The sequence below is a fragment of the Taeniopygia guttata genome, chromosome 3 (genome assembly GCF_048771995.1).
Source record: "Taeniopygia guttata chromosome 3, bTaeGut7.mat, whole genome shotgun sequence".
In the NCBI taxonomy this organism is placed as follows: Eukaryota; Metazoa; Chordata; class Aves; order Passeriformes; family Estrildidae; genus Taeniopygia; species Taeniopygia guttata.
In genome coordinates this window covers 83,985,771-84,001,498 of record NC_133027.1, presented here as the reverse complement: position 1 = coordinate 84,001,498, position 15,728 = coordinate 83,985,771, and the positions used below count along the sequence as shown (strand labels likewise).

The following is a 15,728-nucleotide window of genomic DNA, read 5'->3' as shown; positions in this document are numbered from 1 at the left end:
TTATAGACACAGACTTTTACTCAGATACATGAAAATCCATCCTGCAGAAGAGTATGTTCACCAAGAATTATACATTTCAGCTACTATAACAGGATCTTGGTATGAAGAGTGAAGTGTTGCTGCATTAATAGTGAAAAAAACCACTTAAATGAATGCTTACTTGTTTTATTATACACAGCTGAAAAGACAAAATGTCAAGGTTATAGATACCCTGGGAAATAGACAGTTGAGATTTTCCACTGCTCTAATTTTTGCAGGTAGTTTTTCTCCATTTTGTACTAGTTTGCACTTTTTTTTACTTCTGGCCCTAATGTAAACTATCTTCCTATTACATTTTTGTATTTGAGATTTTGCCCATCTCACTTAGTTTTTTTGTTATGTACCCTTAAAAAATATATAGCAAACTAAATTTTTTTTGTTTGCTGGCACACGTGCTGTGTCAAAAACAGCATATTCTGGTATAAATGTGAACTAAGCAAAGCTTCCTAGGGTAAAGAGCATGCAATACTAATTAATGCATTTAACCTCCTAGAAGAGACAGATTTCAGTAGAATTCAAAATTTAAAATAAAAAGAAAATAGAAGAAAGATGCAGTTAAGTTACTCCACATGAAAAAGCGTATACTAACAAGGGCTGTAAGAAATCAATAGTAACGCTGGAAAAAAAAGCCAAGAAAACAACCACACAACATTAAAAGACCCCCTTTCATAGAAGGGCAGCAAATAAAAACAAAATATCATTTTAGTGTAGAAAACATGGCACGTGTCTCTCATAACTGTACACACTGTACCATTAGAAGGAAATCTTTAGACCTGCTCATATCTCTATTAATTATCTCTGCACTAGCAGTAGTCTCTAAAACATACACTGCCATAAGATGCAAGACATGTAAGAAGTAATAAATAATGATAATACTGTGATACGTCTTTCTAGTTGCTCTTTCTTCCTGAAATTATTTTGAATATTTACTGATGCTAAAAGGCATTTGTTCAGCTTTTGTTTATGCTTCATTACTCTCAGAAAAAGTAAAGGCTTTTGCAGAGATATAAATAACGTTTCTATTGATTAAATAAAAATAAAAGAAAAAGTTTCAAGCAATGTTCTTGAGACAGTTTTTATAAGAATTATCATATTTATTTTTTTTTTTTACCAAAAAAATGTTTTATTAGAAAATTGCTCTCTGCTTTAAAGTTATAGTTTGAATACAAAAGTTTGTTTATGGGCAGTGTTGAGCTAACTTCTTTTCTAGTATTCAGTTTGTTTCATTATTTTTGTATATTTTCACATCTTTTCCCTTGAGAAGTCTGATACTGCATGTGGACAACTGATTTTTGTGACTGGTGAGATTACTCACGTAGCATGAAAATGCAAATTCTTTTTACATCATTGGTTATCTGCTTCCAGGAGAAAGTCTAATTTTTGTGCTAATTTATGTGATGTTGCAGCAATTCTTCTGCCTGTGTAACAAAGCAATGCTTTCCTACCCTCATCTAAATGCTCCCCAGGTGTTGATCTTGGTAACAGTTATTGCCAATAAATGATGTTCTGCTCTAGATACCCTGCCTTATCTACCTTTCATCATTTCATCTCAGGGGCCCACTGGCAATACCAAGCTGACAAAAGTGCTGAAATTCAAGTCACCGGCATTTTTGATGGCTTAGGATTGTAAGATGACAGAATGTGGGACACTAAAACATGGTAAGTGATAACCAAACCGGAAAAAAAAGAGCAAATTTGAATTTTCATGAGCTCTGAGCACTTCAAGGTAAAACAACTTCTTGCATTTTCATTTCCTCACAATGTAAAAAAAAAAAAAATCTGGGGCTTGGAATTCTAGTGTAAAGAGAAAATTCCATATTGTGAATCTCCCATAAATCAGAAGGGAAAATATTTTCAGACATAGATGCTATTTCTCCTTAACCCCCTTCACTGGTCCTCACCCAATAACAAAATGTTGCCAAATATACAACAGACAGGTATTTAAGAGCACAAGCCAACACTAAACCACTCTTCCACAGGTAAAATAAATTCTATTTTGCCACTGCTAAGAATCAGATTATGCGTGAAGCATCTAGGTAAACACAGAGAAAATAAATTTCAACTATCCTGAAGCCAAAAGAAAAATCAGTTAAGCAAAACACAACAGCATAACTACACTGTTCAGGTACTGAGCAAACTAACTATACTTTCAAGAAAATCAAAACAGTTTATCAGAACTTGAGGCTTTTTGGTTTCTAAGCAGAGCCTCACCAGGAAACAGTAACACCTCACATTGTAAGTTAAGACAAACACCTACTTTTTCTTTTTGAAATACAAAAAGAAAAATTAATTATTTCATCAGTGTTCATAGGAGGCTTGACAATTAATATTCATCAAGTTACTCTATTATTTTATTGAATAAAATAAATCTCATCATTGAAATTTTTTAAAAGAAAGTTCATTTTTTAAATATAACTCAATAGATACAAATGTTGAGATTTCATTAAATTAATGCAAATGAATAAGCAAACCTTGAACCCTCATAGTAAGGCACATCCTTAGATGAGGTCCACACAAAAGATTTTTTTGTTGTTGTTGACTAGACCTTCTCTATTTATATAGCTTTGCATTTGGTTGTATGAGAAAGAGGTATTGTTGCCTGTTACAAATTAGTTCTGGTCCTACAGATATCCTCATTACACATGTAATTTATTTACCATTACAATAAGAAGGTTAAAAGCTTTTTGTGACATCAGAAGAAAAATATTATCATAACCTGCAACACTGCCAATGTATTACTATAAAGACGACCTTTTTGACAGCATTATTTGAGCATGGAACACAATTGATTTGAATCCATCATTTTAAAAGAAAGAGTAAAACTACCACCTTTCTAAGTCTCTGGCTGGTAAAAATTAATGTTCTATCCTTGGACAAAACAACACTATACAACATACTTCACTAAATATATATTGAACACTCATAGGTTCCATTTCTTTTTATCAGTAAAGTTTTGGATTGAGTTTTTTTCTCGGGGGGGGTGGGGGGGAGGGCACTCTATTTTGTTCATTCTAACTTGGCGATCAAAGAATTTTTATTTTTACACTATTACAGAAGTGCATTTTTCTAGGTTTCCAAAACCACCTTATTCAACCTTCCCCATCTGTCACCATCTGCTTCTCTTTAGCATGTACTTTTTGTGTGATCACATAAGCATGTGAAAAATAACTAACATTCAGATGATTGTCTGCTGGTACATTTGAGGACTGGGCATAATAAAAGTGAACTGCCAAAACGTACTTAACACTTCTAATTTTGTTGGGTCTTGCATGTAAGCTACATTTGATTTTCAAACTGTTTTACAGTTGGAAAGTTGATCAGGTACTCTAACTCAACAGTAAAACTGAGACTACATAATTAGCTCAGCACTGCAAAGATTGTATTGAAAGGGAGGAACAAAACCCAGAAATATATCCACACGAGTTCACACATCCCTCTTGACTGAGTCTGTCTGCACAATGTTGCCTGAGGCACAGGATAAGATGCTGCAAGCAGCCTGAGTCTTCTCTCCAAGCTACCACAGGACAAGGATAAAGGACTCTCATATTTACAAGGGCGTAAAAGAGAAAATACCTGAAGAAGGAAAGAGACGAAGCCGAGGGTAGAAATGAACGGAAATACAATGCAATTCCTTTACTATGCAGCAGATACTGCTTCTAGCTTTAGGTAAAGACTAATTGGAAAATGCCATCACAGCACAAAAGCTGAATGATGGAAGTGTCTGTTTCCAGGACACTAATGCTATGACACATCATTTCTGCTTGCAAATCCACTTCCCAATACAGTTTTCACAGGAAAAGAACAAAACAAGACTAAAATTGGAGGAAAAAACTTACCTCCAATCCTCTAAAAATGCATTAACCTCACTTTATGAGAATTTCATACAGAATTTTTTTCCATCTTTTCAAGAGTAGCACCACTACAGGCCTATCAGGTCTTCAGCAAAACCATATGAACCAGAACACCAGTATGTTTTTATCAATGCAGACAATTTGGTAGAGTGTCTCATTATCCTTCCTCTAAAGAAAGAGTTAATATTAAAGAAAGTGAACAAAATAAAAAGAAGCACAATAAAAACAAGAACTGCCCCTTCCCCTAGATAAACCCTAACCATCAATCTTCTATTAGTGCTTACCAGAAGTAACAAAATATGAGTGATAACTTGCCCTCTAGAGCACAATGGAAAACTGAGTTCAACATAAAGTTTCTTCTCCACCATATCTTTTTCTCCAAGTCTTAGAAGTTCACACCTATCTTAAAGCCTTGTGACTGCATATCCATGTTGCAACACCTTAACAGCAGCCTTCCCTTAATTTATGCCATTTCCACAAATTCCCTTTTCCACTAATTCTAGAGATGGAAAATAATGGCACATACCTACTATTTATAAAAAGTTCCATAGAACTTCAAAAGGCACATTACTTTGATGCCTCAATTATCTTCAAATGCAAATGAAATTTAACAGACAAGGCGATTAAAAGGAAATTGCCTAAGTCACAACAAAAACTATTCTGTCCTTCAGTTCCTCTATATTCCTAACCAAACAACTCTTCAGTAAACGTCTCTTTAGTTTCAAGTTGCTCCTTCTGCCATTTGTGTCTCCCTGAAACACACCTTATCAGATCCTACTTAGAAAAGATAAAAAAATAACATAATCTTTAGTCCAAACTCTTTCCTGCCCAAGATCACATTTTTCCCCAGTAAAAAAATATTCTAATCTCTAATCTGTATTTTCTGACCCATCACTCTACCTGTGACATCATTACATTCATTTCATTCATTCCTTTTCCCTCATATTAGCTTCCCTTACTATTCCTCCTTCAGTGTACTCAAATTCTTTTCTCTACTGTGTAAGAAAAGGGAAAAAGGCGTAAGAGAGAAAAAGTGAAAAAGGGGAAAGGGAAAGAGGCTTCAACTGCACTACCCATGCAACTTAATTTTCTCTGTAGTAGAGTGAGCTGAAGTTTTAACATCCTCACCTTAGCTGATCTCTCTCAACTGGCCTGCCTCAGATTACCCAGAGTGTTGACTGCTTTCATCAAGCTGTTTGCAAACAACTGCCTTCCTGCTCCTCCCAGCACTTTAAGGAGCTCTTCTTTAACACTGGCATTGCAACTCTACCTGCATTAAAATCCCTGTTAAGAACAATGATTTGTCATGATACCTGCAAAAACAAGAAGCATCCATCCCCGTTGTTAGCCTGTCTTAGTGCATTTCAGTAGTTCCCTCTCTACCTACACACACACAGCACTTAGCTTCAACTCGTATGAGACAAGTTATGTGGTAGATCATCATAGTCTCACTCCAAAATATTATCAGACTGCCTTTGGCAAATATCCCTATCCAATCCAAGCAGCTGTTAAAAGAACAAAAATAAATGTATAGCTGCACAAGTGACAAAATGTACCACAACACTCTTAGAAAATTCACTTCAATTCCTGAAAGCATGGGAAAGTTTTGGTTTTCTTGTTCTAAGTATGCTTGCTTTCCTTTGCTGAAATTCAGTCACTGAACTTTGATCACCAGGTTCTAGATTATATTAAAGCCATATCCTTCCTAAGAGGAACAGCTGTAAGAAAGAAATTACGTGCAGTTTGAGGAGAGACAGCAGCTGCCTCTTGATAAGGGTTCTAGTCTTCACTCCTCTGAGGTAAAACTCAGGGAAATAATTGATTACACATTATTTCTCTCCCAGGCCCATTTTTAGAACAATAATCACTAAAAAAAAAAAAAAAAAAAAAAAAAACCACAAAAAAACCCACCCAAACAAACAAACAAAAAAAAAAAAAGGCCAAATAAGCACTGTATAATTGATCTTAATATCTCCTTAATCCTCACTGGTCTTACTTTAAAATAAGTTACAGGACATGCTCATCTTCTGTCTAGAGGTAAAGGCTATGAATGTGCTCCTTTCTTGTTCATTGTCACATACCCTTGAGTGACTGTAACTGCATAAACTATATAGAAATAGTTTGCTTTTTTAAATAAAATGGAACTGTTCTTATAGGAATGCATCCATCTAATCTGTACATATGAAGCATTTTTATACATATCCACCTAATCTGTATTTTTATGCCAATAAAACATAATGATATCCTTGCATTTTCCCTGTTATTAGAATATACTTACACATCATTGATCATCTACATCTTTTAAGAGTCATTTGAATGACATCCATGAAGTCCCTTACAGACTAGTTCGGAGTCAAAACAACTTCCGTTATTAGAAAGATTTAAAACTTCAAAAATAATTTCTGGTATTTAAAACTTGTGTCTCCTAGGACACCAAAACTCAGTACCACATTTTACTGTTCTCCGTTAACAAAGACTGTGCACTTAGTCCTAGGAACTTGAACTGAAATACAGAGATCCAGAAACTGTTAACTCATCCAAGGAAGCATCCTTATAAATTATCAGACCCCAAAGAAATTTTACTTCTCTGACCAAGTAGCTTCATTTCCTGAATGTTCTATTAAAGGGAGTCTATACCAGTCTGTATCTTTATTACCACGTCTCATCCTTGACAGTAAACTGAAAACTATCAAAATCCAAACTGCTTTTAAAAGATTCACAGATATATTTACAAGTCCTTTCCTCAGTTTTATTATTTCTTTATTTAGCAAGTGATACTGCCTGTAAAATACAGGTGGTCCTGTCCTGCCTTTGCCACTCCAAAACTGCAAAAGAAGCATTAGCTAAATGGGATCACAATTAATCTTTTTCTCATTGGATCTACAAATATTTTCTGACACCACAATGATCCCTAATGTGACAGCTTACTTTGAAGAATAACACTGGAAACAGACTTTTTAGAAATAGTCTCTTTGTCCTGAAAAACTACCAAGTGAGAAATTGTAACCTATTTTATACTTTTCAAATGGGGAATGTCACAGATTCTTACAGCCAAGGGAATTATTAACTATTACCACTACACTTAAAAACACAAAAAAATTAGGCTTGTGTTAGTTCTACAGCAGATGATAAGGGTAATTTCACTATTATACAACCAAATTATTCTCAAAACACAAATAAATTTTATAAAATTTCACAAACAAAAAGTTACTTGCTCATTCTTCAATAAGTGTGACAAATGTACATCTGTACTGTTAACAAATATAAGCCCTGCTATTTAGCAGTGGCAACTATTTTCTTCCTAGACGATGTGTTCATATCCCTAGTGTATTTATGCTCAGCACATAGTGATGCAAGATGAACACAGTCAATTCTATTTTAATTTTCTTTAGACCATAGAAAATTGGTGTTGGGTAACAGGGCTGGGAGAGGAGAATAGAAAGGGGGTGCACCTATGGACCAGCTAGCCAGAAGCCCTGTACACCCTGAACAGCTCAGTGTGTGGTGAAGGTACACATTAACTTCCATATGGGTTCCACAAATGATAAATCAGGGATGGGCCAGAATTCTACCTCCACAGATGAAAATTGACTCTAACCTGTCAAGTTCATTACAGTTTTTTTTCTTTGGCACGTCGTCCATTTGATCTCTGCATGGACAGGGGCATTTTTCTGGACCTCCTAATTATCTATACAGTCAGTGTCAGGTCCTATACCAGAGGTTAGGCTCTATCAATGCAAGATGAAAGAGTCTTTTCAACAGAGGGTCAGAAGGAATATTTTTATCTCAGAAACAGAAGGTCTGTGAGGAAAATGCAGCAACAGGTAGGCTTATTTACTGATCAAGAGTAATTCTGAAATTGCCCTGAGTAATAATTCTGTATCAATCCACAAAGATACCTTCACTCAGAGACTGTCATGCAAAGAGGAAATATACCTTCATCTGTCTTAGCTACTTCCCTCTTTTACTGCTGGAGCATCTGCAACCTAGTTTTTTGCAAAAAGATGGAATAGTGAGCAAGACTCTATGCCTCAAACAATGGTGCAAAAGGCATTGAGAAAACCAAGTTTGGAACTGAAACTACAATTGCTAAAAAAAAACAAAAGACATTTTTCAGGCTGGGTATAGATTCCCACTAAATGGTAGGACTGAAGGGCCTTTTAAAGCTGTTTAGGTTGACTAGAATGTTATCTCAGTATGAGGTGTGCACTATGTCAATCAGAAATCTTGAATGCTGACAAGAGTGGAAATAAGGGCTGATTCGGCATCCACAGAATACTTAGCACTAAGTGAAAATTAGGCTGTCTTTCATACCAGTACTGAAATTGTATTTGGCAGCCCCTGGGGAGAGACAGAGTGACATTTCTCAGCACCACAATCAGTACTGTTGACTGAAGCCCAACAGGGCCAAAACACAATCTTGGTGCTGCCTCCCTTGCCTTTTTTCAGCAGGCACCAGTGGCAGAACTGTCAGCACTAATAATAACGGAGAAGATCATCTGGATGACTTGAGCTTCCACAACAGATTCTCAAGTGGCCAAACCAGAGCTCCAACCAGAGTTCCTGCAAGGGGAACCAAAGCAATGTCTTGATATCCATCTCTTTATCAATCTCTAAGGAGTGTGACGCTTCGCACTCTAAATGCCAGCTAATGGCAAAGATGGGGTAACATCCTCTCGGATGCCACTTCTGCTCACATACTAGGGAACAGCCAGTTTTGGTGTCCACCTCAACCAGTTTTGAGGTTGATACACTCAACTGCTTTTAGCAGAAATATCTAAATTTTCAACTCCCTCTCTCTGCAACTGGGGAATTCAGATAAAACCCATCAAAATCAGTACCTTCCTATTCCCCCTCGCCTCCACTGAGGCTATATAAATGCTAGTTATACAGCTCAGTTAAGCAGGATCATATGTTCCAAGTGACAGACAGATGGAAGATTATTTTTGAAGAAATCATTGGAAGATAAAAACTTTAACAGAGGAAAGCAAACATAAAAAGGAAAATGCACGTTAGAGGTCTTTTTAAACACTAAGAAGCAGAGCATCAATATATATACAATCACCACAAAGAGTAGCAGCACATTCCATTCTGGATAATAGCTATATAGCATATATCAGGCAGACTGTTAGTCTAAAATTAAATTGAACAGGAACATTTTATACAGTATTATAAGAGAATATTCTAAATCATACCTCGGGTGCCAGGTATTCTGGAGTACCACAGAATGTTTTCATAGTTGCTGCGTCTGTGATTCCTTCTTTGCAAAGTCCAAAATCTGTAATTTTTATGTGTCCATCTTTATCCAACATTAGATTTTCTAACTGTGTGTTGGGGAGAAAAATATTCCCTTAGTATTTCTTAACAGGATAGATTGATGCATTACATCAATTTTGTAAAAAAAAAAAAAAAATTATTCCTTGCAACAGAATGCAATTCTTTTGTAATTAAAAAAAATACAGCATCTACTATATTACAGCCTTTAACAGTGTTTACTGCCACACAAATGACATAATTAGTTAATACTTACAGTTTACAATAGTAAATTTTAGGCCAATGACTTCAGGGGTTTCCTTTGGTCTAACATGACAGCCACTGATCAAGACACCTTTTACTCTCTATACTGTCATGAAACAGCCTGTATCCATAAATCCTTAAAATACCTCAATCTTCCAAAACTTTTTAAATAATAGATAATTTGGAACATGGCAGCTACTGATAAAAGAGCCTGGAGCTAAATTCCCCCTTGTCTACTTGCAAAGGACACTTCTTAAATTGTGAATTTATACCTCTGTATGCTTTGCATTGCTTTTTAAATATATGATCCTTGCTTTGAAATGTGAAAGCATTCAGACTAATGGCTAATATCACTTTCCAAAAAGGTTTCAATTAGCTGTACTTAAAATATAGGTAGAACTGAAATCAAGGAAAACATTCTGACCAACTTTTCTCAACAGAAAAAGGTTTAGTTTTTTACTAATTATAAGGCATGTCGTGAAAATACTAACATAGAACAATCATAGCCCTGTCATTCTAAGTCTGCATAAAGCCTGAAATACAATCAAAAGTATAGGTTTCCTGTTGAGTCTAAGTGTGTTACAGAGAAAATGCCAAGTAGAGAACATGAAAAAGAGAAGATTAATGATGTCAAACTCTTCTTTCTTTATTATTTAGAATTTATATAAAAAACTATCACCTATCATTCCTTGACCAGACAATTCTATATCTTCCCCAAATTTCATAGCATTTCACATTATCACAACAGATTTTGCTACAAACAGGTAGTCCAGTAATTTTTTTTTCCTATTTGCCTCCCTGAGCAGAACTTGTCTACCATTGCCTCCTTCTCCTGGGCTTTCTGTACAATGGATTGCATGAATGAATTCCACTACTGTGCATGTACAACAAGAAAGCACAATTTCCTGTACATTAAATTAAAGGTTTGACACAGAAAAAACCCTGCCTCATCGTGGAATTTAGAGGTTTCTCTTACACAAGTTAGAAGATGTTCCTGTAGAAAACAGAGGTGTTTTTTCCATAGAACATGGTCATAGTGTGTAACAGAGTACCTGGCAACTGTATACACTGGCAAATCTAAAACAAACTACATTTCAATAACAGGAATCCTTCCTGAGATACAAAAGACAAAGTAATTTTTAAATCAATGCTGAAATAAATTATTTTTCTGTTGAAGTATTCTGAATTCTTTTAAATGTTTCCAATGCATACAGAAACATCTGGTTGCTGAGATAAAAAGAATGCAGTCACATTGTCCCAATTCACCACCTCCTTTGTTTGGGGACAACAAGGGATTGAGAATTGTATTTGAACTATGTGCTGAAATCTAAGTTAAGTTATCAGTAACAGGGCAGGGGGGTGGGAGGATGAGGATCAGAAGTTTAAATCTCCTTCAAGTGTTGCTACTACATTGTCCTGTTCCATTTTATAATCAAATTAAAGTCAGGGAATGTACCCATCTAGAGATTACTATATCAAACAACTTCCTCCAGCACACACAGAACTTAAAACTGGACACAGATTTTTTTTTTCCCCCATTAACTCTGACTAGTGCAACTTTATAATTACTTTGTGTTTGTCCCCATAGTCTCTGCAAAAACAAAAATTTGATTACTTTTTTTCCTTTCTTTTTTTTACCTTGAGATCACGGTACACAATCTTCCCAGAATGCAGATAGTCCAGGGCAGAGACAATTTCTGCACCATAGAAGCGCGTGCGGTCCTCTGAGAACACTCGCTCTCTCGACAAATGGAAAAACAGCTGCAGGGTAAACAGCAGGGACAGGATTGTAATAATTACTGATTTAGTGGGGGAAATTAACACAAACATAAAACACCTCTCATCACCATATTGTGATGATAGATAGTGTACTCTCAGTGGACACTCAGCACTCTTAGACAGCAGCTGGCTTATCTTTTCCAGGTTTCCAAAGGGAGAAAGCGAGCTGTTAAATCAGCGTTTTAATCAATATACCAATCTTGTTTAAGGCATTCTGCTTGCTACTCATTTAACCTTCAGTTACCAGAGAAAAAAAAAACAAAACGTATGCAACAGCATCATTTTGTGTTTCTCCCCCTGCTACTTCCTCAGATTTTTGCTTTAAGCCACTGAGAAATATCACTAAAATGTACAGATTTTGGTTCTGCCTCACATTTTACAGTGCTTTAGTAACTTTTCTTTGAACAGAAAAAGGTCTAGTTCTTCAATAGTCTTGGTCTGAGCGGGGAACTGGCATTTAACAAACAATACATGCATACTGCTAGCAGTAGTAGTCACTAGAAAAAGCAAACTAACAATGCTTAGGGCTTTTAAAAACAAAACTGTGTATTTAGAGTATTTCTTTGCTACAATGTAAACATTGATTTGGGTGTTTCGTGATTTGGGTGTTTCGTCTTCTCTTTAATACTTTTGAAGTAACAGCACTTTGCAGGCACTTTAAAGTCTTTTAGCAAAAAATAATAGTCATCATGTATTGCCAGTAATTTCAGCTGCAATGAAAAAGTGTAAGATAAATCTCTATAAGGTTGTCAGTATCTTAATGGATAAAACATCACCCTCAGAATCTGCAACAACATCTAAAAAAGCATATTTTAGCTATTCAATACAAATGTTTTCTAAAGTGGTGAGTATTAATTACTGTTTAAAGCAAGTTTGGGTAATTCCTCAAGCAAAGACTAGTAAGTATATTTCTGTATTCTCCTTAAGACCAGATCGGCCATGTTACAATGTTTTTGGCTTCACCACAGGAGCTAACAATCAACAAAACAGAAACAAAAATGTTATAATTTATAAATTTAACATAGCCAGTGAAATATGCAACAGCTATGCATGCAGGCTTGGGTTTGGTTTTTTTTTCACTGTTTAAAGTATCAGGTAGATGGGAACTGTGAAATGACAAGGTAGGCTAAAAATTACCCAAAACCTAATCAACAAAAACTAAAAAGCCAATGATGTTCTTAATCTGTCTTTATTATATCCTACTTTATGCCTTTAGAAAATCTACACTATCCACAAGGCATAGAACAGTGTAGGAATTACTGCAGCTATTTTCAGTGGGTGGGCTTCTGGATGTGGCATTTGGGGATAGGGTTTAGGGGTGATTATGGTGGTGCTTGGCTGATGGTTGGACTAAGTAATCTTCAAGGTTGCTTCAAACCTTGATAATTCCATGACTTTCCAAAACATAATTAATAAGTCACTGCTATGAACTAGAAGTCAACTTCTTTCCTGAGAACTATAATTCATAATAGGTGTATCACTTTTGTCCTAGCCTAAACAAAATTCCCAGTAAACTGAGCCTTTTGGCAGCATATATCTGTATAAGCAGAGACTTCACAGAATACAGAAATGGCACTATGATTTAAAGAAAATATTTTAAATTTTGTTCATTGTATCTGGATTCCCCTTTCAACTTCTCTTCCAGCACTCAAGACACCCTGTATAAAAAAGGCAAACCTGAATGACAAGGAGGATCTTTATTTTGCAAGTGAGTCTCTTGTTCACCTGTTTAGGCACCAGTTCTGGTGGGATAGGAGCCCCCTCTGTAGTGAAATGTTCTCTGTACTGATGGCTACCCAGCGCTCAGGGCAATCACAAAACCCATCCACACTAAGCAACCAAGTCTGACTTCATGAAATGCCTCATGCATTACCAAACTGGGTAAAGAACAAGTAAGCTCCCATTTTGTACTTATACTTCCACATATTTCTGTAGTATTTAAATAGGAAACAAATACTGTGAAGTAGAAATTCATTCACATAAAGCAAAATACAAAATTTACATAATTTATACCTTTATATCTGTTTTGTGGTTTCTCATAAATAAGCTAGTGCTACTCATTTTTAAGAGTGTTTTTGTTTTGATGGATTAAAAGTAATTAAAAATATGGGTCAGTACACTCTGAAAATTTGTAATTTCCAGTTAGCCCTATAGTTCATATCTATTCCAAAGGACTATTGCAATTTTCTCTTCGAAAGACACTAATCCAGTAGCTGAACAGGAGCCTTAGAAAATTCTAAAACTTCAGGATACTTGTCACCAACATTTTTGTCTTAGTTTCCCATTTAAAATGTCCCAAATCTGAATCTAAAAGTTGTTAGCTTAACAAACTAACATACAAAATAATTTACTTTCTTTAGTGTTTATTTCCAACAAGATTATTGATATTAATTAAAAACACCAACTTCAAAGTAAAATGACCAGCTAGAAACAACTAACAGCAGTTGTGCTTGTCAAAGAAACTGTGAGCTTCTGAGTCAGCTTATTTTAATGTATACGTGACACCACAATCACTCTTCTTCACATTATTATAGCACCTAACAGAGCTGTCACCAAACCATACGTGCTAGTTTTGAATGAAGAATGTACATTTAGATATAAAAATGCACATTAAAAGCACATTCATACACTCAGATATATGCTAAAGATATTAAGCAGATTCTAAAATTATAATAGGGAAAGCAGGAAGATTACAGAAGGATTACAACATAATTTTCAGCTAATTAATTAGCTGGTTCACCATTTCAGAATAATTCAGCCACTGTGTTCTATTTACAATTGCCAGAACAGGAAGATTATATTTCTTAAGTTAAAGAAGGAAAAGAAGAAATGTGATGGAAGGTTAAAAAAAGGTTTCCAACATTTTCACTATTTATTGACTTACAGTTATTAAATATGTGCTGTAAAATCATGGAATTGCAACACAAATAGCTTTGGCACAAAGAAAGCAGTTTTGCACATAACATTTTTAATGGCATACACAAGAGTGCTATTGTTACAGTGAGGAGCAGAGCTACAAATTTCTTGGTAAAAACTAAACAACAGTTCAGTTTTCTCTAAAAACTGAACAACAATGCTGCCATGGGGTTTTTCCTAATAAAAAAAATTTAATGGAAAAATTTAAACAAAGATCAAACATAGAAGTATATTCAGCTGCAAATCCAAGCATGCCAAATATATAAAAGACACAACCTTGTATCAATTGATATGTTAAAGCTGTACACACACTACTGACCTCTTAGCATATTGTAAGTTTAATGTCTGGCTCCTGCTGTTGTGTACTGGGTTTGCTCAGCTCTGCATTTTATATTGGAGTGTTATTTTGCGAAGCACTTGCAGTAGCAACCTTGAAATTTCAAATTATTCACTTATTGTTTCAGACTTTGTACTGCTTCTTGGCACATTCTATACCCAAAGAAATATAGCACCCTTATCATGGACTATCATAATGTAGAGCTAAAGAACATTCTCTTGTTTACTTATTTTTTGTTAAGTAGGTTGTAAATCCTCCGTCTTTTTCTTTTTTTTTTTTTCCTAGACAGTAATAGCACTTGCTCAATTACAACAAGCCATTTAGTTCTCTCCTGCCTAATGAATTGAAGAACGAGCTGTGCTACAAAAATGCCAAGAGGAACACAGACTCAGAATTCTTATGTAGAGAACAATCTGAACAAATTTTAGGGTCTAATTTTATTATACATATAATTACCAATTAAATTTGTTACAAAGTACGAAATCTGGAATCAAGGAATTATCCTTAAATGCAGTGAGGAAATTAATCAATTTATTAGTCAGCTGAATCACAGAATCTCCGCAGAGTAATGTATGCAATAGATTTAATTCCCAAAACATTTTCAACATTGAAAGTAAAATACTGGAAATAAAAAATGGGAAACATACACTCAAAAAGTATTCCCCAAAAATAGGCATTTGGTCAACTCAACTAAGCCAGATGAATATTTGTTTTCTTAAAATCTAATTTCAATTTCTTAATGCTATTTTAACATAATTCCTTCAGTACAACAAAGGTACTGAAAATTAATTACAGTGGCAGACGTGTCCTTCTAGTTATACACCACAACATACATTTTGATCAATAGATATTGGTAAATATTTCACCCATGGAGTCTAAAAGCAAAACAAAATGAAGACAAAATTAAGGTTCTGGCCCACAACAATTACTTTAAGATTGTTCATTTGGCATCAGGAAAAACATTCTCAGTATAAGGAAAACATATTCAATATTTCCATCTGAATAATCTGTTTGAAAAAAATATCCTCTAATGATTTTCTTTAGTATATTCAAGTACATAATATGCTGAGGTTTTTTTTTTTTTAATGGAATCTGAAGGACAAATCTTTACTGTAATGTTTTGTACACTGTAAAAGACCACACACATAGACCAGTTAACCTAATGCAGTTACATTTTCATTGTAACGTTCTCTTACCAACTAAGCCCAACCAGCTTGAAGTTACATAGGCAAGGTAAGGGAAAGATAATCTGTTATTACTGTAGAGGGATATTAACTTCATTGTGGACC

General features: G+C 35.0%; 1 protein-coding gene across 8 annotated transcripts in view; it reads right to left on the bottom strand.

Moving 5' to 3' along the window:
• The window catches only part of AKT3 (AKT serine/threonine kinase 3), a 150,598-nt gene that overhangs the window by 27,702 nt on the left and 107,168 nt on the right, over window positions 1–15,728 (bottom strand). For all 8 annotated transcript variants that reach the window (XM_072927273.1, XM_030269630.4, XM_072927272.1 and 5 more), the window contains 2 exons: window positions 11,046–11,168; window positions 9,086–9,214 (listed from right to left, as the gene is read on the bottom strand). In XM_072927273.1, coding sequence (XP_072783374.1) covers window positions 9,086–9,214; window positions 11,046–11,168 — 252 coding nt within the window. The remainder of the gene's footprint in view (window positions 1–9,085; window positions 9,215–11,045; window positions 11,169–15,728) is intronic.